This window comes from Poromitra crassiceps (genome assembly GCF_964638095.1).
Source record: "Poromitra crassiceps genome assembly, chromosome: 11".
NCBI classification, from domain to species: Eukaryota; Metazoa; Chordata; class Actinopteri; order Beryciformes; family Melamphaidae; genus Poromitra; species Poromitra crassiceps.
Genome location: NC_139643.1, coordinates 50,311,162 through 50,332,881, shown reverse-complemented (window position 1 = coordinate 50,332,881; position 21,720 = coordinate 50,311,162). Strand labels below are relative to the sequence as shown.

Below are 21,720 nucleotides of genomic sequence, written 5' to 3'. Positions count from 1 at the left end.
AATCATTTCATTATAGCAGATAGCATCAGATACATCAAATACATACATTTATTTTGTACTAAAAAAAATACCAAAAACAATGCGTCCAAGAGGGGGGGGGCATCGGTCCTTGATATGAAAAATGGAGAATGACTGCTCTAAGGTATATGGAGAGCACAACATATACCAACCTTGCCATTCCCAAATGACAGCATTGCCGTCGTTAAGGCAGCCCTGACGTCAACGAGGGGTTAAAACGGAGCGACCGGGAGGCGAGGTGTGGATGTTGTTGGAGAGCCTGCAGCCTACTACTGCTAGTCAGCCACAGAGCCACAGAGCAGAGGGGCCACCTCCCTGCCTCCCTCCATCCAACAGAAGAGAGAGAGACCATCTCAATTATTTCACGTTCTGGTGCGCAGCCTCTCTCTCTCTCTCTCTCTCTCTCTCTCTCTCTGTCTCTCTCTCCACCTCTCCCTGCCCCTTCTCATTTTAAAAGCTTTTTATTCCACTCCTTGCTTTTCACTGGAACTCCATATCGCCCCTCCCCAATTCCTTCTCTTCTGTCTCTCTCACCCGCTCGCTCTCTCTCTCTCTCTCTCTCTCTCTCTCTCTCTCTCTCTCTCTCTCTCTCTCTCTCTCTTTCTGTCTCTCTCTGTCTTTCTCTCTCCTTCTGTCTCTCTCTGTCTTTCTCTCTCTTTCTGTCTCTGTCTTTCTCTCTCGCTCTCTGTCTTTCTCTCCCTCCCTCCCCCTCTCTCGCTTCCCCACACGCACTCTCGAGTTGCCTGGACCAAGTTTTCAGCACCGCGGACAGAGTGGACAGCGCGCCTCTTCGGAGCGACATGGAGCCGTTCACGGTGCCCGGTGCTGCGCCTCTGTCTCTGGCCGACCTGTACTCCGTCATCCCGTTCAATGTGAGCTTTCCTCCGGACGAGCTGGAGAACCACACCGAGCGGCACAGCCCGGCCCCGGGCCCGGCCAGGGGCGCCGGGGGGATGGTCATAGCCATCTCCATCACGGCTCTCTACTCCGTTATCTGCGTGGTGGGACTCCTGGGCAACGTGCTCGTCATGTACGGGGTAGTCAGGTAGGCTAATTACCTTGAGTGTGTTTTTGTGTTTAATTTAGATAATAAAAATAATGATAATAATAGTAATAATAATAATAATAATAATAATAATAATTTCATTTCAGTGTTTATTTGAGTAGTGATAGTACCGGTAGCTATATAGGCTGTAGCCATTTACATGAAAAAAGTCTGATGTCACATAATAACAACCCAGTTTACAATGTTTGTCCCTAATGGGCGTTTGTAAAAACACAAATAGGCTATACAATAGGCCAGCAGAGATAGAACACACACACTAGAATATTGTGTATAAGACAGATAATACGAAAGAAAGAAAGCATGCAAGCAAGAGAAGAAAATAAATATTTCAAGCGATGGCATTGGCTCACTAGACAACCTGATCTCACCGAATTTCCAAATCCCACGGCATAACACTCAAAACGTGCATTTTATGCTGCAAAAGTATAATACGCACATACGCTTATATGTGTGTATATATATATATATATATACCCCCACCTGTATATTTTCCAGCTGCAGTGGCTATTAAGAAAAACAGATATTCAAGTGACATATAAAATAACCTAGGCTATATAAAATATAAAATAACAATACACCCCAGGTCTAAGGCTGGTGAAGTGGCAGGGGAAATGCCGAAATCATCACAGAAAGACATCATCATCATTTAAGGCTGTGCTCCATTTCATATATCTTTTAGCAGGAAAAAACTGCTTTCTGGTTTTGGTGTCTATATCAGCCACTGGAGATTACCCAACTTCTCATTTACTACCACCACATCAGTGTGTGTGTATAGCTCTCTGTTTGTGTGTGTGTGTGTGTGTATAGCTCTCTGTTTGTGTGTGTGTGTGTGTGTGTAGCTCTGTAATTGAAGCTAGTGAGGACTCTCTGAGCAGCATCCGCTTGTAATGCTCACATGCTTATTTTAAACGCAGAATAGAGTGCAATCATGAGTATTCCTGGAATGACTGGAATGCACTCAGAATATTCTCACACAGCGATTATGAGGACTTATAATGCTCAGTGAGAGATCCTTGAAGTAAAGTGCTCAGAGAGTCATATTCTGATGCAGTCGGTCTGTGTGGGAACGCCCACAAAATGTTGCTACAGCTGGCACGCGGGTGGGGTAAAAAAACAACAACATATACCTCAATGGGCTGACTCACCAAAGGACAGTGCTGCGGCTCTACACTACAGGATTGGGGATTCTAGAGCAGGTACATATAGACGTCTGTTCAGACGTGCGTTTACTGCGGGGGTTAAATCGCCGATCGTGTCTGCCAGGGCTGGGCTAGCAGCTAAATGCTAACTGTGCTGAATGGGGAGAATGGGGGGGATTTACCCCACCCTGACGACGCCCCCCAGCCATCTACCCCAGCGTTTATGACAAGACAGCGACTCAACCTATGACAGCATGTTGAACACTTGAGTGAACTATAATTTTTTTTAAAGGTCTATATCCCTATTTGATCATGCATTTGGCTTTTACCATTTGAAAAGTGGAATATAAAAGTGGAAAAGTGCGCTATCAACAAAATGGTGTCTATGGCAAAGACTCATTAGCCTATGGTTCAGTATGGCACCCAATGGTTCCTCAGAGCATCTTTATGGGGCTGTAACAGAATTATAACAGGGAGAGAGGGGGAAGGGGCTCGTCAGCAGGTACAGCAATCACCTGACCCTGTGGCAGGTTTAGTTTGAACATGTTAAGCGATGTGAGAGCCGTGTGAAACGTGCTAAATGTGTCTTGTATAGTGTTCCAATCGTACACAAGTTTGGGATGGCGAGCATAATGAAATGGCCGGCTCCTCTCTAAGCTCTAATTTGCTGTGGCAAAATGTGCAGGAGGCTTGAGAAGTAGTGAGGCGGCGATTGCTTTATCGACTAGTTGCAGCCAGTGTTGTATCACAGTGGTGAGTGAGTGGCAAAGGGTGCAGCACATGTGACAAAAGAGATTACCTCTGATTGGTGGAGTGTGTGGAGCTTGATTGGTGGAGTGTGTGGAGCATTCTAAGGCTTCTTCTTCTTGGTCTGGAGAAAGAGCTGCCTGGAGCACTTTTTGTGAGGCAGATGATAACACCTGCTGCTAGCTTACCTAGCTTATGTATTTCTTGTTTTTAAAGTGTTGTTTTTCTTCTTCTTTTTAACCCATGTACTGTAAAGCGTCTGAGTTTTTATAAATTCATTGTATTATTATTTAAATTATTATTACCAGCCGCGCTAACCACCTGGTTAACGTAACGTTAGCACTTCTACAGTAGCAGTAACGTTACTAACAATACGGTGTTGTAGAACAAGCGAAGCATAGATGGCAGATATTGACGATACATTTCTGCTATAATCCGTGGTGCCTTTATGATCGCTAATGATTAGCCTTCAACGCCCTATTTCTCCATCATCGCCCAGCTGGAAAAAGCAGTCACATCGTCCAGCGCTTTTCTGAAGTTTCACATTTCGGATGCGCTTTGACGCCATTTTATAGATTGCATCGCCTTAGTCGAACACAGGAAGGATGGTCATTTTCACCACAGTGTATTTGGTACATCCTGCCTATATCCATGTGTACCATCCAAACCACTAATCAAAGATGGCTGCATACACAGTTTGCTCCTTCATCATTCCTCCACCCAACTACCAGAGGCGGTTTTCCCCCCATATCTAAGACAAGGGTGTGTGTGTGTGTGTGTGTGTGTGTGTGTGTGTGTGTGTGTGTGTGTGTGTGTGTGTGTGTGTGTGTGTGTGTGTGTGTGTGTGTGTGTGTGTGTAGAGCTGAACCTCTCATCTCACAATTGACTGTGACTCAGTTTGCCTCGGGCGGAGGCAGAGCCAGATTAACACCCCCAGGGGCCCCGGGGCACTGAATCTCCCAGGGGCCCCCCTACCTATCGTCCGGATGTTTGGATGTTTTTTCGCCATATTTAGAGGAATATCTAATTTTAAATTAACATTAGTATTATACTGTTATGTCATTATTCAGTTTCTCAGATTCAGTTTCTCACTCACTCATAGGCGATTCTAGGCTTTGCAAACAGGGGTAGCACCAGCAGGATAAAAATATTAGTGTGACTGGGGGGTTTCTAGGCGGGGCTGTGCCCCCCCTGGACAAAGAAATTTTGTACATTTTAAAGTAAAATGCATGAATCTGATGCACTCTGAGAGCAAAAGGAAGAGGCTAATCTTCACATTAATATCCTCTTCACTGTGCTGTGGCTTTACAATGATGAAAAAATAATTGACATTACATTTCCAATACAAAACAGCAGAGGGTGCCGCAGCACCACAAGCACCCCCACTTCCCGCGCCCCTGGTCACCACTTGCCCACAGGCATCCAATGAGACTAAATCATCAGACCTAATCTTCTTGGAAACACATTTTATTTTGTTCTGATTGGTCTTAGATTTGTGTCATAGTTCTGTGGAGCCCAACATGAGCCCGACCAAAAAAAAAAAAAAAAAAAAATTTTTTTTTTTTTTTTTTTTGGAGGGCCCCTTCACCCCGAGGGCCCCGGGGCACCTGCCCCGGTTGCCCTATGGTTAATCCGGCCTTGGGCGGAGGGCCGCTCAAGCAAAGGATCCATGCCCTCCAGGGATCTGTCTGATATCTGGCCTCTATGCTCTCTCTCTCTCTCTCTCTCTCTCTCTCTCTCTCTCTCTCTCTCTCTCTCTCTCTCTCTCTCTCTCAGCTGAGCATTTTGTGGCGATGCCAGTCCAAATGAACTTTTATGCCCCCCAATCTGACTGAGTTGACTTAATGTTTAAGGAACATGTCTTTGTCAGCTGGGTTGAGTCGCTGTGTGAAGCCTGTCGATTATGTCACCTATGCAGAGCCGCAGCAGATACAGCCTAGATTGCATGCCTCTGTGTGTGTGTGTGTGTGTGTGTGTGTGTGTGTGTGTGTGTGTGTGTGTGTGTGTGTGTGTGTGTGTGTGTGTGTGTGTGTGTGTGTGTGGTGTGGTGTGGTGTGTCTGTGTGTGTGTGTGTGTCGTGGGGGGGGTTGTTGTTGTCTGTTTCGAACAACTGCATGCCTCCAATTTTTGTGCACGTCCGCACGGTCTGGAAAACCAAAACGGACGCTGATTTTGAAGAGAGGTGTTTTGCACCGCGGTGAAGTTAGTTATAGGTTCCATATTTAACACAGTGGTTCTCAAACCTTTTCACATCAAAGACCCCCAAACTGACACAAATTAGACCACGGACCCCCATTTGATAAGATTTTGTCCCAGGGTCCCCCATCTGATAAGCTTTTTGCATTTAGATGTTTTATTACAGAAATCCATGACCAAAATAGTCATACATTCTGTCATTGTGTTACTTATGAATGGAATTATTGTGAAAATAAATTATTCAACTTTTTGCTGGGGACCCCCTGGAACACCATCAAGGACCCCTGGGGGTCCCTGGACCCCACTTTGAGAACCACTGATTTAACAGACATTCACTATGAATGGCTGTCGAATATCCTACCTAAAACTAGCTTTGTTTTTGCTGCTTTCAAATGGATTAACAGATTAACGGATTTGCTACAATATTTTTTTCATTGCAGTGGTTCAGTGGCTGATTACCTGCTGTGATTTAAACTCCACTGGTGCTCAAGCACTCTCTCTCCACCTTTAAACTCCACTGGTACTCAAAAATTTGCCTTCTAGCTAACTCGGGTACATTTATATTGCTGAATGTTGATTGATGTACATAGATAGATATATATACATGTATATAGATAGATAGAGTGATTGATTGGTGTAAAAAGCTTCAAGACTCAAGATCCTGCACCTTGTCATCCTGGCATGTTTTTCTTCGAGAGCGCCTCTCAGCTCTAACCTGCAATGGACCTTATTCACAGCGCAGCCATCTTGGGACGACGTCACCCGCTGGTTGGGAACGAAGGAGACTCTCATCCAAACCCCTGTCTGAACATTGGAGCAGTAGACCAAAAGTTTGAGTTCTGTCACACCAATTTCGTTTGATCACATCGGTAAATGGGCAGATGAATGTGTAGAGGATTAAAAAAAGGCCTACAGCAATTGGATCGAGTCTTAAATCCACGATATTCAAGGAAGCGCAGCTGATGCTCTAAATTGTAAACTGCACTACACCCTCACACCACTGAGCACCGAACCAATACATCTGGCGCTGTGGAGCAGTTGACACAGCCGAAGAAGGCTGTGTTTGAGCTTAAACTTAGGCACTGGCATGTGAATACATGTGAAACTACGCAATATTTGGGAATACCATGGCATCAAAATCTTGGATAACAATATCGTGTCGGAGGTGACACCTCTGACAACTATAGTAGCGCTAACATTGACGCTAGCGTTAGCACCTTCGCTAGCTAGGTTAGCATGACAGTGGTGAGCTCAAACACAGCCTTCTTCGACTGTGCCATTTCGGGTTCAACTGCTCCACAGCGCCAGATGTATCGGTTCGGTGCTCAGTGGTGCGAGGGTGTAGTGCAGTTTACAATTTAGACCATCGGCTGCGCTTCCTTGAATATCGTGGATTTAAGACTTGATCCAGTTGCTGTAGCCCTTTTTTTTTTAAATCCTGTACACGTTCATCTGCCCATTTATCGATGTGATCAAACGAAATTGGTGTGACAGAACTCAAACTTTAGGTCTACTGCTCCATCTTCAGACAGGGGTTTGGATGAGAGTCTCATTGCGTTCCCAACCAGCGGGTGATGTCATCCCAAGATGGCCGCGGTCCATACTTATCAGGGACAGAGCAGCTGTAGCCTTGGTTTGTCATGCCACAGTGTATCCGCTTCGCTTGTCCTAAATCATCACGTTAATTACTTGCTAATCTCATACGCTCACCGTGTGTGTTCTCCCAATCTCACCTGAAGCAGGAAGTCCTCTGTGCCAGCCGTTGAATTAAACATGCAGGTGGAATGATTTCGAAATGTCCCACTTTTCCATAGAGGAGGAGGATAATGAGATGAGAGGAGGAGGATGAGAGGAGGAGGATACATATCCTCCACTACATCCCGGGTTAGACACACACACACACACACACACACACACACACACACACACACACACACACACACACACACACACACACACACACACACACACACACACACACACACATGCATTGCAGGCTGATGTCAGGTTGAATTGGGCAGTGTGGAGAGATGAGAGCTCTTGGTGTGATTGCTGAAGGTCAGCCTCTCTCTCACTGGGCGTGCGACCATCCTCTCTCTCAGCTCTCTCTCTCACTGGGCGTGCGACCATCCTCTCTCTCAGCTCTCTCTCTCACTGGGCGTGCGACCATCCTCTCTCTCAGCTCTCTCTCTCTCACTGGGCGTGCGACCATCCTCTCTCTCAGCTCTCTCTCTCTCACTGGGCGTGCGACCATCCTCTCTCTCAGCTCTCTCTCTCACTGGGCGTGCGACCATCCTCTCTCTCAGCTCTCTCTCTCTCACTGGGCGTGCGACCATCCTCTCTCTCAGCTCTCTCTCTCACTGGGCGTGCGACCATCCTCTCTCTCAGCTCTCTCTCTCTCACTGGGCGTGCGACCATCCTCTCTCTCAGCTCTCTCTCTCACTGGGCGTGCGACCATCCTCTCTCTCAGCTCTCTCTCTCTCACTGGGCGTGCGACCATCCTCTCTCTCAGCTCTCTCTCTCTCACTGGGCGTGCGACCATCCTCTCTCTCAGCTCTCTCTCTCACTGGGCGTGTGACCATCCTCTCTCTCAGCTCTCTCTCTCACTGGGCGTGCGACCATCCTCTCTCTCAGCTCTCTCTCTCTCACTGGGCGTGCGACCATCTCTCTCTCAGCTCTCTCTCTCACTGGGCGTGCGACCATCCTCTTCCTCAGTCCAGGCTATGGCCCCGTCACACCTGTTAGCCGAGCAGCGGCTCAGTGAGCAGCCAATCTGTTCTCAAGTGGTTAGCATCTCCAATCGCTTTTCTGCAGGATTAGTGTGTGTGTGTGTGTGTGTGTGTGTGTGTGTGTGTGTGTGTGTGTGTGTGTGTGTGTGTGTGTCTGTGTGTGTGTGTGTGTGTGTGTGTGTGTGTGTGTGTGTGTGTGTGTGTGTGTGTGTGTGTGCGTATGTGGTGTGAGTGTAGCCGAAGATTCCCTGCCTACCAACACGAGGGTCGCAGGTTCGCGCACCCATGTCACCTCCAGCTTGGTCGGGCGTTACAGGCACGATTGGCTGTGTCTGCGGGTGGGAAGACATATTGGGGGTATGTGTCCTGGTCGCTGCACTAGCGCCTCCTCTGGTCAGTTGGGGTGCCAGGTCGGGGCAGAAGGGAACTGGTGGGAATAATAGCGTGATCCTCCCACGTGCTACGTCCTGCCGGTGAAGCTCCCCGCTGTCAGGTGAAAAGAAGCAGTAGGCAGTCGTAGATACAGATACAGTAGATATCTACGTCTGGTAGATATCTACTGTACGTCTGGTAGATATCTACAGTAGATATCTACATCTGCTGCTCAACTCTTGAAAAGTAGTTAAAGACCGCCCCCTAAGACCAAAACAAATTGCGTGAGCCGTGACAAACATGGACTGACCAACCATGGACAGCATGACGCAACTCGTGGGGGGGGCGGGGTTTGAATGATGCACCAATGCATGCAGAGAGCTGGACTTCCGTAACAGCTCAGCCAATCAGATGTTACCGTAGGAATTCCTAGGGCAAAACCCGGAACTGCTGACGTGTGATTCAGACCCTCCGTCGCTGGAAGTGTGCTGACGCAAGATGTTGGGTCTGAGCACGTGAAGCTAGTCTGCAACTAACCATTATTTTCGTTATCGATTTTTGTTGTTGTGTGTGCCTTTATTTACACAGGGAAGGCTCTTGAGAGCAAGCTCTCATTTTCAAGAGCGCCCTGTTACAAGGAACATATACAAGGGTTTACAGACAGACAAGATAAGAGCAATAAGAACCGATGATAATCAGCTAAAACATGTGCATTCCTCGTGCAGGGTGCTCTTGAGGAGAACTTTAAATGAGTCCAGAGAGATCAGTTTCTCCAGCTTCAGAGTGTCCTGGAGCATATTCCACTTGTTAGGGGCATAAAATAAAAAAGCCTTGTTCGGATCTCTCTCGTGGAATACGCAGCCTGAGGTGAGACTGCGAGCGTCTACAATAACTGGTGTTCATGTGATTAAGAAGTGAAGACAGATACAGTCTTAATGTAGCAATTATTTTCTCGACTAATCAATTACTCGTTTGGTCTATAAATTGTCACAAAATGGTCGATCACCTTTTCCCCCAAAGCCTGAGAGAACATCCTCATGTCTTCTTTTGTCCTGAGCAACAGTCCACAGCCCAAACAGAACTGTCATAGAAGAACCAGACAATATTCACATTTACTAAGAAGCTGGAACCAGGGATTTTTTTGTAATTTCTTTAAGCGATTATAAAAATAGTTGGCGATTAATTTTCTGACAATCGACTTATCGATTGATCGGCTAATGCTTGCTGCTCTACAAGAGACATGGCACAGTGTGAGTCAACATGAGTTACATCTTTGTCTATTTTTGTCTTTGAGGTACATCGAGTGGAAATATGGCTTAAAATATTGTTGCCAATTGCCAGTAGGAGCAGGACTCTGTGTGTGTGTGTGTGTGTGTGTGTGTGTGTGTGTATGTGCGTGTGTGTGCGTGCGTGCGTGTGCGTGTATGCGTGTGTGTGCGTGCGTGTGTGTGTGTGCGTGCGTGCATGTGCGTGTGTGCGTGTGTGTGTGCATGTGTGTGTATGTGCGTGTGTATGTGCGTGTGCGTGTGTGTGCGTGCGTGCGTGCATGTGCGTGTATGCATGTGCATGCGTGTGCGTGCGTGTGTGTGTGCATGCGTGCGTGTGCGTGTGTGTGTGTGTGTGTGTGTGTGCGTCAATCTGTCAGCCTGTTTATTTTGAGGGCTGAGTCACTTGGCCACTGTGTCTCACGGCATGTTCCCTCATGTACATACAGTGTGTGTGTGTGTGTGTGTGTGTGTGTGTGTGTGTGTTTGTGTGTGCGTGTGAGTGTGTGTGTGTGTGTGTGTGTGTGTGCGTGCGTGCGTGCGTGCGTGCATACATGCGTGTGTGTGTGTGTGTGTGTGTGTGTGTGTGTGTGTGTGTGTGCGTGTGTGTGTGTGTCGTGACTCGTGGGGGGTTTGGAATCGAGAACCGGTTCCAGTTTACATCCGATTCCCAAATTTTCCAATCACCCAGAATCTTATGCGTCTGAGTTTATTCATGTTATCAATGCCGGTATGTTTTTCTGACAGTTGCTCTTCGCAAAAACTCTGAACTCATTCATCATGAATGAGCTGAACTCATCGACGCTGCTGGAAACTTGCAAGGAGTCATGGCAGAACCTCCCTCCCTCTCTCTCTAATATAAGATTGTTCAATCATGTTTATTGATAGTGCTTAGCTAGACATATTCTCTGTAAAGCCCTCTGCGACATGCTTGTGAATTAGGGCTAAATAAACTTGACTTGACTCGAGGAAATGGTCCAAATCATGGCATCATTTCACAAACAAAGATGACAACAGAGATGCTTGTAAAGTCTGTCAAATTATCATTTCAATTTGGCTGCATTTACACAGTGTTTTTTTATTATATATGTGTATTTTATTTGTTTTGTTGTGGTTTGTTACACAGTGTTTTTTATGTTTTATATTTTACAAGCTCTGCCTGTAGCATTATTGTGAGGAGAAATAAAAAGCTGACCATGGCAACATCAGCTGACGTTAGCTTAGCAGCTGTAGCTCGGTAATCAGCTGGTTAGCTCTTAGCAGCTGTAGCTCAGTAATCAGCTGGTTAGCTCTTAGCAGACAATACAGTGTTGTGCGACAAAAGACGGCTTACCAGATATTTCCAATACATGCGAGGTATAATCCATACTGCCTTTATGTTCGCTGTTACAGTAACACGATTACATGTCCCATTGCTCCACCGGTACTTTCACTTTCTCCATATTTGCTGTAGCTCTGGGAAACTGGGCCAGCTACTCTGTCATCGTGATTGGACAGCTGGAAACACCAGCAATAGTGTTGAAACATGTTGTCTTTGTAAGAAAAAGAGCATTGCAATTTATTTGAACATGTTCAAATGCTATTAGACAGACATTCTGCACGCTTCAGACTCGAGAGACATGTAATAAAACAGCTGTATTGACGCATTGACGCTGAAAACCTGTGCAGGCTAAAAAGCAGGTGTGGAGAAGTACAGTCCTCTATATGCGGGGGGGGGGTGGAACAAGATCCCTAACGAAATGAAGTCTGTCAATTCTCTGAACGGTTTTAACACGTTGAGTGCCATAGCCGAGATATCTCGTCTTACATAATCCAACGGTTGAGTGCCATAGACGAGCTATCTCGTCTTACATAAACATTTTTTTTTTTTGACGGTGGGACATCAATCAACCCCTTTTACGTCTTCTATATCACTATTGGAGGAAGAGAATGTGTATAATCTATTTTACCGACCACTAAGAGGCGACAGTTCTCTCCAGACAGAGACAGAGAGAAAGCATGCTGGAGAAAGCATTCTAATTTTCAAGGAAATAGCTGGGCGTTTTTTTGACGGTGCTACGTGGATCAATGCCCCCCGCGTCTCCTATGGAGATATTGGAAGTATTGAATGTGTATAATCTATTTTACCGACCAGCTAGGTGGCGACGGTCCTCTCCCGACAGAGATAAAGTCAACCAAAAGCAGCCGCCTCCCGCGGAAATGGCTTGGCGATTTTACAGTCAGAAACGAACGAGCCTCATTCTCATACTGTAGGCGGGGACGCTTTCGCGCTGCTGCGGTGGGGGGTTCCAGAAATGGACTGGGTGAGCAGCATAAAGCCTAGAGTCGCACGGGGCTTCATCGGGGCTCTCAAACCCAAGAGACAGTGAGACCTATCCACACTCGCTGCCAGGGAGAGAGGCTGCTCAAACTCGCTGCCAGGGAGGGACGCTGCTCAAACTCCCAGCAGCAGAGCACTCCGCAGCACAGACGGAGGGAGGAGTTTGGAGACACACACACACTCTCTCTCTCTCTCTCTCTCTCTCTCTAGTCCCGAGAGAGAGAGAGAGGAGAGAGAGAGAGAGAGAGAGAGAGAGAGAGAGAGAGAGAGAGAGAGAGAGAGCACACAGAGCGGGAGACAGACACGCCGCGGGGGCAAAGAACGGACACACACACACACACACACACACACACACACACACACACACAATACAGTATACAGACTCGCCCAAGGGCACCCACAATCACAGGCAGGTGACTGTTCTGCTGTTTGATTGAATTTCACAAAACTGCGATTATCTCAGCTTGCTGTCTCAGACGCTAAAACCATGCTGTACTCAACGGCTAATATCTACATAACTACTAACTCTGCAAACTAACTCTTTTAGACAGAGAAAGCACACATTCTATTAGTTATTTTTAGATGATTGGTGTTCACGAAGTCTTAACAGAAAATAATCCTCGGCTCTTGTAAAATGAGCCAGAATCCTCAAAAAAAAACCTGGCACAACTTACCTACAGGATTGAAAAAACGGCTGGCACTCAATGTGTTAAGAACGCTCTGAAAACATCCTGCTGAGTAAGCTAGAGTAACGTGCTGAGCCTAGTTTAAATGGTTTTTGAACTCTTGTTGCTGTCTCTGTATTGTTTATTTGATGTAATGTGTTACTGTACGTCCTGTTTCTAAGACCAGGGACCACGTGGGAAATAAGTGTCCGCACTTTTACATCTTTATCCCCTGGATTTTGTTGTCTTATAGCCATAATAAAATACAATTAATCAAATCAGGCCATCTATTTTGTCCACACAGAAAATTGATCAGGAATCGATAAAGAATCGAATCAAGAAACAGAATCGATAATAATGGCATTGGTTTCAATAAAATCTTCTTCTCAAACACTTTCACGTCAAGGACCCCTAAATTTACACAAATTAGATCACAGACCCCCGTTTGATCATCCTTTTTCTTTTTCTTGCCCTCCTTCACTCTATCTTGAATAGTTAGAAAAGGTAAAAAAAATAAAAAGTTTGTGTAGGTCTGATTGGAGTCATATATTGTATTTATAATGTTTATTATTTTGTGTCAGTGTGTTGGCACTGGAAACAATTGTTGTATTTAAAATGTGTCTGAATAATCCCGTAAGGGATGTGCTGCGTGCAGCCAGACACGAAAATAAAATATTCATTCATTCATGATCACATTTGGTCCCAGCAGCCAGGGTCCTCATCTGATAAGATGTTTGCTTTTAGATGCGTTACTACAGAAAGTGTATGAAACCCATGAACAAAATAGTCACACATCATTGTCATTGTGTGACTTATGGATGGAATTATAGTGAAAATAAATGATCCCCCTTTTACTGGGGACCCCCTGCAACCCCGTCAAGGACCCCTGGGGGTCCCGCGAGCCCACTTTAAGAAGCACTGCTGTATAGAGTAGATAGGAGAGCAGGAAGACAGCACTGCAGCATGCGGGACGAGGGAGGAGAGCCATCTAAATGCAAATTCTGCTGATTCTTACCAACATGCTGAATGGGGTTAGGGTGTGTCACTGTGTGAAATACAGGCAGAGAGGTACCACTCATTCTGTGTGACATACAGACAGAGAGGTCCCACTCACTCTGTGTGTCACTGTGTGACCTAAGCTGTTTTCACACATGCGCTTTATACCGGGACATTACCAGAAAGTGGTCTATGCCTTTCATGTGTGAAAATTGTTTTCCGGCACAAGCGATCGCTGATCTTTTACCAGCTCCTCGGTAGTGACAGGACCGGTATGCTGGCAGAGCGACTCAAGTGTGAAACGTGTCAAGTCATTTGCCGGTCCTTCTCTCATGGGCGAGGTGTACACACCTTGCTTAACGTTCACTTCCAGCATGCATACCGTAATCTAATCATTCGCACACATCAAAGCAAACTGGCGAAATTATCTTCTCGTCTCCTCTGCCCTACGTCCTCCTCCCCATGCCTGCTGCACAGCGCACAGTTAAATGACCTTACAGCCAATGTTAAATCATCCAAAATGAACATGAAGCAATAGCAGCTGAACTGATAAATGCCGACTTGTTCAACGAGCAACAGGTTAGCGGATGTGATAGATAACATCATTAGGCTACATTCCCAAAACGAGTGTTATTTTGTGACGAGCAAACGTTTAACGTCGGAGTTCGACAAGGAAATGCGATGCGAGCAGGCATGCGCTGCAGTCATGTGGGCTGCAGTGAAGAGTACTATCCAGGCAGCGTCAAGCCAGCGTAAACACAGCCGCCCAACGCTTGTATGTAGATGTAACGGCGTGCCTGGCCTGCCACTTCAGTCTGGCTGGCTGCGCGTCCGTTAACGTTAGTATGATCTGCGTTGTGTTCTGTGGCTGTGCAGGTGGAAGGAAGGACTCTGACACAAGCTGCGACTGGAAGACGTTTAGTGGAAACGGGGATCTGTATGAAATAATACAATATAAACAAAGGCTGTAACATGCAGTCTCCACACGACACGGATTCACCGGCCCCTCCTCTCAGAACGTTTAGCGCGGACTGCTTTCATTTACACATTACTCTAATGATGCTAAACATTAGCAGTAACAATGGACATGTATGAAAATAAACAAAGTGCACATACCTGTATGAAATAATACAATATAAACAAAGGCTGTAACATGCAGTCTCCACACGACACGGATTCACCGGCCCCTGTTAGCAATAAAACACACGGGAAACCCTGTAGTACTTGGAAACACATGTCACTATAAACTTGCAAAACGAATTTACAAAGTTCAGATTCTAATGACACAGAGCTCTACATGTTCACAACCTTAAGGTTATCATTGACAAGTGCATACTGATACGTTTGTATTGTCCAAAAACCAAAATAAATGCTTATTCCTGACACAGAAAATAATACATACCTCCTCTCAGAATGTTTAGCGCGGACTGAGGGAGTCGCAGCAGTGACGTCAAAACCAACGGACGTCTTAAAGTGACAGTACAGGTTTGAGCACACCATTGGATAAAACTATGAAATACAACTTGAACATAACAAAACAGATGTTATTCAACATAGATCAGGATTTGGTGATGTTTCAAACACAAAAATAAAGGTATCATTCTAAACTGGTTACATAGAGAAAGCAAATGCACGATGCGAAATGTGGAAGTATTTTGCTTACGTTGCTGACAGCGAAGGCAAGCTCCTGGACACATCAAACGAAGCCAGTCTGTAAAAAGTGCTTCAACACGACAGGCTATTTCTCTCCGACAGGGATCCCTACTTCTTCAAAGATTTCAGTTCAAAGACTGGTTAGCGAATGTGAAGGATACAACATACATGCCCTCTTAAGTCAAACGAGTGTGATTTATTGTGTGACAAGCAAACTTATTTCACCATCGGAGTTTTGCCGACCCCCAAAATTCCCCCTCCAAGTGCACACGTTACTCCCCACCCGCTCTGCAGTGCCGGCTATATTCACACATGTGAGCCCTCAGATGTGAAGGGAAATTCCGGGAAATGGCCGATATTGATTTACAGGCAATTTTCCTGTACGCATGTGTGAAAACGGCTATACAGACAGAGAGTTCCCACTCTCTGACCTGCAAGGGTGTGGAGAGGTGCGAGGGTGTAGGGAGGTGGGAGGGCAGTGGGGAGGTGGGAGGGCAGTGGGGAGGAGGGGGGAAAAGCCTGCTACCTCTATGGTTTATGCATAAACAGCTGTCACAGCTTGGTGAGAAATGGAGAAGATGTTGCCTGCGCTCTGCAGCCGCCCTGCTGAGAGGACTGCATACTTCAGCAGCACTAATACCATGAAAGAGCTTCTCCCCCTGCAGCCACTTCACATACTTTCTGCCATGCTGTCATTTTGTGTTGGCATCCTCATAATCCGCTATAATCTGAAAATAAAAAAGATCTGAACTGAACTCCCGCGGAGCTCCTGCTCGCCTCTGTGAATGTGACGTGTTGGGGGTGAAGCGAGGCTACCCCCCTCTTTTCTCCCTCCCTCCCTCTCTCTCTTTTTACCTCTGATTTACGCTGCCTACCCACCTGTATAAAAAAAGCCTACAACACAGGTCACCAAATCAAGATTCAAGAGATTCAAGATTCAAGATTTTTAATGTCACTCCGTAGTACAAGTATCACGTGTGAAATTCTTGTGCTGTAGACTCCGTTACAACATAGTGCAAAATAACAGGGCATATAGGTGCAGGAAAACATAATTAAACATAATTAACATTATGTTTGCACAGGTGCAAATAGCATATACCTAATTAAACATACTATTAAACATTAGACATACGTAATGGTAGCAGCTACAGTACAGTACAGTACAGCTACTACATTACAAAATCGCATTAGTTTCAACCGCCTCTGGCCAGTTACCTCCACTCTCCACACGGTGGTGATATATCATCCAGGGCCACTCAGGCCCCCAGGCAGCTTATTTGCTCAAAGCAAGGGGCAACCTTTGGTTCTGACAAATGAAGGCAATGTAGGCTGTGCCTTAAAGCTGCATTCTTTCGAGTGGGCTGCAGGGGGTGACTAGCTGCAAAAAGACGTCAGGTTGTATAGAAGGCAATGAGAAAATGATCCTACTTCTCATTTAATTGATGACCTCAGTAAGCACTTTCCTAATGAGTTTATGGTCTCAATCGCTAGTTTCAAGTCTTCTTCAATGCAGCCTGATGTTCATTTAGTCAATTATGGTCCCATTTCGAATCAATTAGAAGATAAAGCAGACTATGTTTTGGGGCGTGATTGACAGGTCACCTGTCCAGTGATCACGCAGCTCGCCGATTGCAGACCAATAGCAGGCGGCTCCGTGGCAAACCCCTGGTCTCACGCTAGTTGCTTCTGGCAGATGGCGATGGTCAAAATGCCACTTCCATATTTGTATACAGTCTATGGCTCTAAGCTGAGGGGAAGTGACACAGAGCGGGGTATTGTGCGCAGGGCCGATCAGCTGTCAGGTGCGATTAGGCGAGGAGAGGGGGGGATCTGATCATTAATATCAACCTCTCTCAACGACAAAGACACCTATACAGATGCAGGGCTGGACTGGGACCAAAAAAGCTACCTGCCATGTGTCAGACAGGCCCACAATTTCGAATCGGCCCAATTTTTCGAGCTTGCGCTCGCATGGGTTGGGGATTTACTTATAAAGCCACATGTTATGACCCGGTCTAGGGGTTTTAGGTGTAATCATGGGTCGCGGAACCGCCCGTGCCACACGGGCCCGGGCCTGGGTACATTTCAGTTCCCCCCCCCCCAAAAAAAAAAAAAAAAAATTCTTCAAATACATAATACATACTTTTTCACCAACCTGACCGGCCCACTAGCGAGCGGCCCACCGGCCATTGCACCGGTAGAATTACATTGCAGTCCAGCCCTGTACAGATGGAATGTGCAAATACACTCCTGCATCGAGAGAAATTTCTGCTGATTAAACCTTAACCCAGTTTGCCTCGTAAGATGGCTGTGATCCAAAACTCCAAAACTGCCCAGTAATCTTCCCCCTTTTCCCAATGACTCGTCATTGATCATCTATAGCTTTCCCCTTCTCTAAGTCTAGAGATTCTCTAAGTATAAGAGAGGATTTTTCATTGATTCTTCGAGGGGTTAAAGTAGTGCATTTTTTGTTTGCCTCACAGAGCTGTTGGAAGCTGGGTGCGCTGCTTTCTTTATAAGTGGGACCTAATGAGCATGGAGTTAGGAAGATCAAAACGTATTATAATAAGAGAAATGTCTGTGTGTGTGTGTGTGTGTGTGTGTGTGTGTGTGTGTGTGTGTGTGTGTGTGTGTGTGTGTGTGTGTGTGTGTGTGTGTGTGTGTGTGTGTGTGTGTGTGTGTGTGTGAGCAGAATTTCGGCCGGCCACAGCTATGACGTTTTACGTGCGATCGGGCTGAAACCTTCAGGGGGTGTAAGGAGCACCCCAGCGGGTGACCTGACGGAGCCAGATTTATTAATTAGGTGATTGCCCTAATTAGCTAATGATGTGATGTCATCAGTGGCTGTCTGAGGCTATAAGTTCAGTGATGATGTCATGTTCCAGACCAGGGGGGGCCTCACGGGTCCGCTAGTATAAAAAGGTATTCTCTTCCCTACAGGTTTCAGCAAGTTGAATTTATTTTAGGCCCCCGGAGATCCATTGTAAATTGATTGACATGATTGATTTGCATAGATATCAGGGCACTTTGGGGAGAAGGTGACTGGACATGATCAATACAGTGACCAACCGAAGCCTGTTCAGGTCAAGAGACCAGACGCAGTTCAAAATTACATGGACTTTAAATAGATAACGCCTAATCCTATTGCAGTAGCATGCCGCTTGTACCGAGGCTTATACCGATCTTTATGGATTTGTAAGCCACAGCGCCCAATTATAGATCGGTTTAAGCAGTTTAAAATGTTTTACATTCTGCACCTCAAAGGATGTAAGACGTACCGCGTACTACACACCAGATATTTTGATTGCCTTCTCAGAATAGCAATCAATGCTTCTAATCTTTGGCAAATGACGTTTACTCGTCCTCTCAGATACTGTAATGATCTCATGCAAAAAAAAACGAGGCTGCATACCTCTCCCGGGCACCAGAGACCCAGGCAGGTCCCCCTCCACTACCCGCCCTGCCCCTCACCTTGCCCGGGTACCACACCTCCGGCAGAGACCCCCCACCTCCAGGACCTCGCGCACCAGGGGGTCCCGTGCATTGTTCGCTCAAAAACAGCACGCGATGAGCACTCCGCTCGAAATGACTTTGGACAATTAAAGAGTTTCTCCCTGTCAGAATGGCGGCGGGCACGTCGCTCCCGTCTGCAGCATTATGCAGAGAGCTCTAATAAGAGTACAGAGAGCATTACAGATAGTCCTCTCCAAACTTCAAAAGCATTAACATCCCTCCCTGGACTTGTTTCATGGCCTGTTAATTGGGTCCATACTGTGCCTGAAGAGGAAAGGGCAGACTCGCTGGGATCTGAGGGTTCCACTCTCACTGGATCTGGGAAATTAAATTACCAGTTTGAACCACATCGCTCCTCCTGACCAGGAGAGACAGCAGAATAATGATGCCATTCTAGTCCATACAGTAGCTACTTGAAATGTATGTTGCGTTAATCCTTCCAGGATTTCAGCCTCACAGCCAGTTACTTCTGGCTGTGAGCCTGAAAGCCTTCCAGGATTTCACTCTCACTAAACACACAATGCACTCCAGGTTTATTCTTTTTTAACACAATACAGCCCATTTTCAGGAGATTGGCCAACTGAAAATCTTGGGAAATGAAAGGCTTTGCACACTGAAAGATGACTGACAATCTTTGCAATTTAACTAATGCAGCACGAGGATATGCTTCAGAGTCAAGCTTCCATTTGGTCAAGTCCAGTATCTCAGGAGGTTACATGGTCCATGTTCTTACAGCTTTTCCACTGTCTGGTTCCCCGCTATATTGGGGAAAGTTTGTGAAACCGGGCGTCCGAGAAGTGCAGTGGTAGATTCCCTGCGTATACACGAGGTTCGCAGGTTTGAGTCCCCGTGTTACCTCCGTCTTGGTTGGGGGGTTCATACAGGCACAATTGGCTGTGTCTGTGGGTGGGAAGCTTGTGTATGTGTCCTGGTCGCTGTACTAGTGCCTCCTATGGTCAGACTTTGTGTGTGTGTGTGTGTGTGTGTGTGTGTGTGTGTGTGCGTGTGCGTGCGTGCGTGTGTGTGATTTATGACATCACTGATGATGTCACACTGGGATTTATGACATCACAGTGGAAAGATCACAGTGGGACAGAGAAACAGAAAGACAGACAGACAGACAGACAGACAGACAGACAGACAGACAGATGATATCAGTGGGGCAGACAGAGAAACAAACAAACATACAAGATGAAATAATTTAATTGAGGAATTGAAGTCTCCAAAACTCCAAGTTATATAATTGAGTTTCACTCACTATTCTGCATTTACTGGTGTAAGATATGCATCGGTGTGTGGTGGGTCTGCCCCCCCCCCCCCCTGCACCCAGGGATGGGAAGTAACTAAGTACAAATACTTTGTTACTGTACTTAAGTAGGATTTTCAGGTATCTGTACTTTAACTGAGTATTGATTTTTCTGACAACTTTTTACTTTTACTCCCTACATTTTCACAGAAATATCTGTACTTTGTACTCCTTACATTTTCAAAACAGTCTAGTTACTTTAGTTATACTGCACAACAGACAAAAACGATGTCTGTGTCTCTCTCGTCGCACATCCAAAACAAGACACAGAGTCTAAATAAGGCGTGGCCGATGTCACAAATAAATCACGGATGAGGTCACAGATGATGTCATCAGTGATGTCGAGCATAGTCATGTCATTAGTGAGTGATGTCATCAGTGAGTGCAGTGCTGTCACTTGAGCAATTGTGATGTCATAAGTGAGTGATGTCATCAGTCATCATGTTATTATAATGTCATCATGTAATAATGTTATGATGTCATGTTATGATGTCATAATGTCCAACCCACATTCAGTCCCTTCATATTGCCCAGCGTTGCCAGGTGCACCGATCAATAATGCCAAAATTCTCATAATGTACAATAATTTGATAATTTTGTGACACTTACTGTAGTTGTAATCAACTAGGGATCTGGTGCGCTACGTGTGCTTGATTCCTCGGCTCCTCGCTTGCTTGTTTCTACATGTCTTCTCACATCTTTGCAGCCAATCATGCATTCATGTCCTCTAGGACAAAGTCCTTTAAGTTCTGTGCTACATAGAACAGAACAGAACAGAACAGAACAGAGAAATGGTTTTTACTTTTGTACATTTCAGAGCCTGTGGTGCATAAAATTGCCTAAGGCGGCGTTCACACACAACGCGTTCATTGGAGCTGCCAGCGTCTTTCTGCAATTCATTCTCTATGTAAGGATTCGTTCTCTATGTAAGGTTCATTCTCTATGTAAGGACGCACTAAACGTGCTCCTCTTTCAAGGAGCGCACCTGGTGTTTAGTGCTGGTGGCGTCTGTTGTTTTTGGAGGAGCACTAATGGTTGAACATTTGGAGGAAAAGCGCGCTGCTCGTCTTTTCACTCCTACCTTTTCTCCTCCCAGAGGGATCCTCAAACTCCACTGCTGCCAGAAATGGCAATCATCTGGCTTTCATGTTGACAGTGAACAACATCAAACAGACAAAACCAGCTGGCTACCGTCCGTGTGGTCGTTGTGTCCTAAACGCTAGTGCGCGCGACTGCAGGGTAAAACAAAATGAAACGCAAAAAAAAACGCTCCGTGCGCTGTTTTGTGCACAATGGAAGCGCTCTCGACATGATTTCCATAGCGTTCTAACTGAAAAAAGCACGTTGGGTGTGAACGCCGCTTAAGTGGGTGGGCGGTGGTTAGTCACGATGTTGCGGGCTGACTGTTTGTGACATCATTAGTGATGTCATAAATCAGGGATTGTGATGTCATCAGTGATGTCACTTGAGCAATTGTGATGTCATCAGTGATGTCACTCGAGCAATTGTGATGTCATCAGTGATGTCACTCAAGCAATTGTGATGTCATCAGTGATGTCATAAATCGTACCTGGCTGAGGCTATATAAGTGGGGGAAGAAGAAGAACCCGCTGCTCACGTACGATAGTTTCCCTCCAAAAACGATAATTTTGACCCTCAGGTACGATAATTCCTCATTTCCCACCTGGCAACACTGATAATACCTTCTGTTTGAGACACAGCATATAAGTCAGTG

At 46.0% G+C, this 21,720-nt stretch overlaps 1 protein-coding gene across 1 annotated transcript in view; it reads left to right on the top strand.

The window, feature by feature from the left end:
- Positions 1-818: 818 nt before the first annotated feature.
- Positions 819-21,720, top strand: part of LOC310784564 (delta-type opioid receptor-like) — a gene marked incomplete at both ends in the record, with an annotated part of 31,373 nt that continues 10,471 nt past the window's right edge. Inside the window, one exon of the mRNA XM_083645553.1 lies at positions 819-1,063. Coding sequence (XP_083501679.1) covers positions 819-1,063 — 245 coding nt within the window. The remainder of the gene's footprint in view (positions 1,064-21,720) is intronic.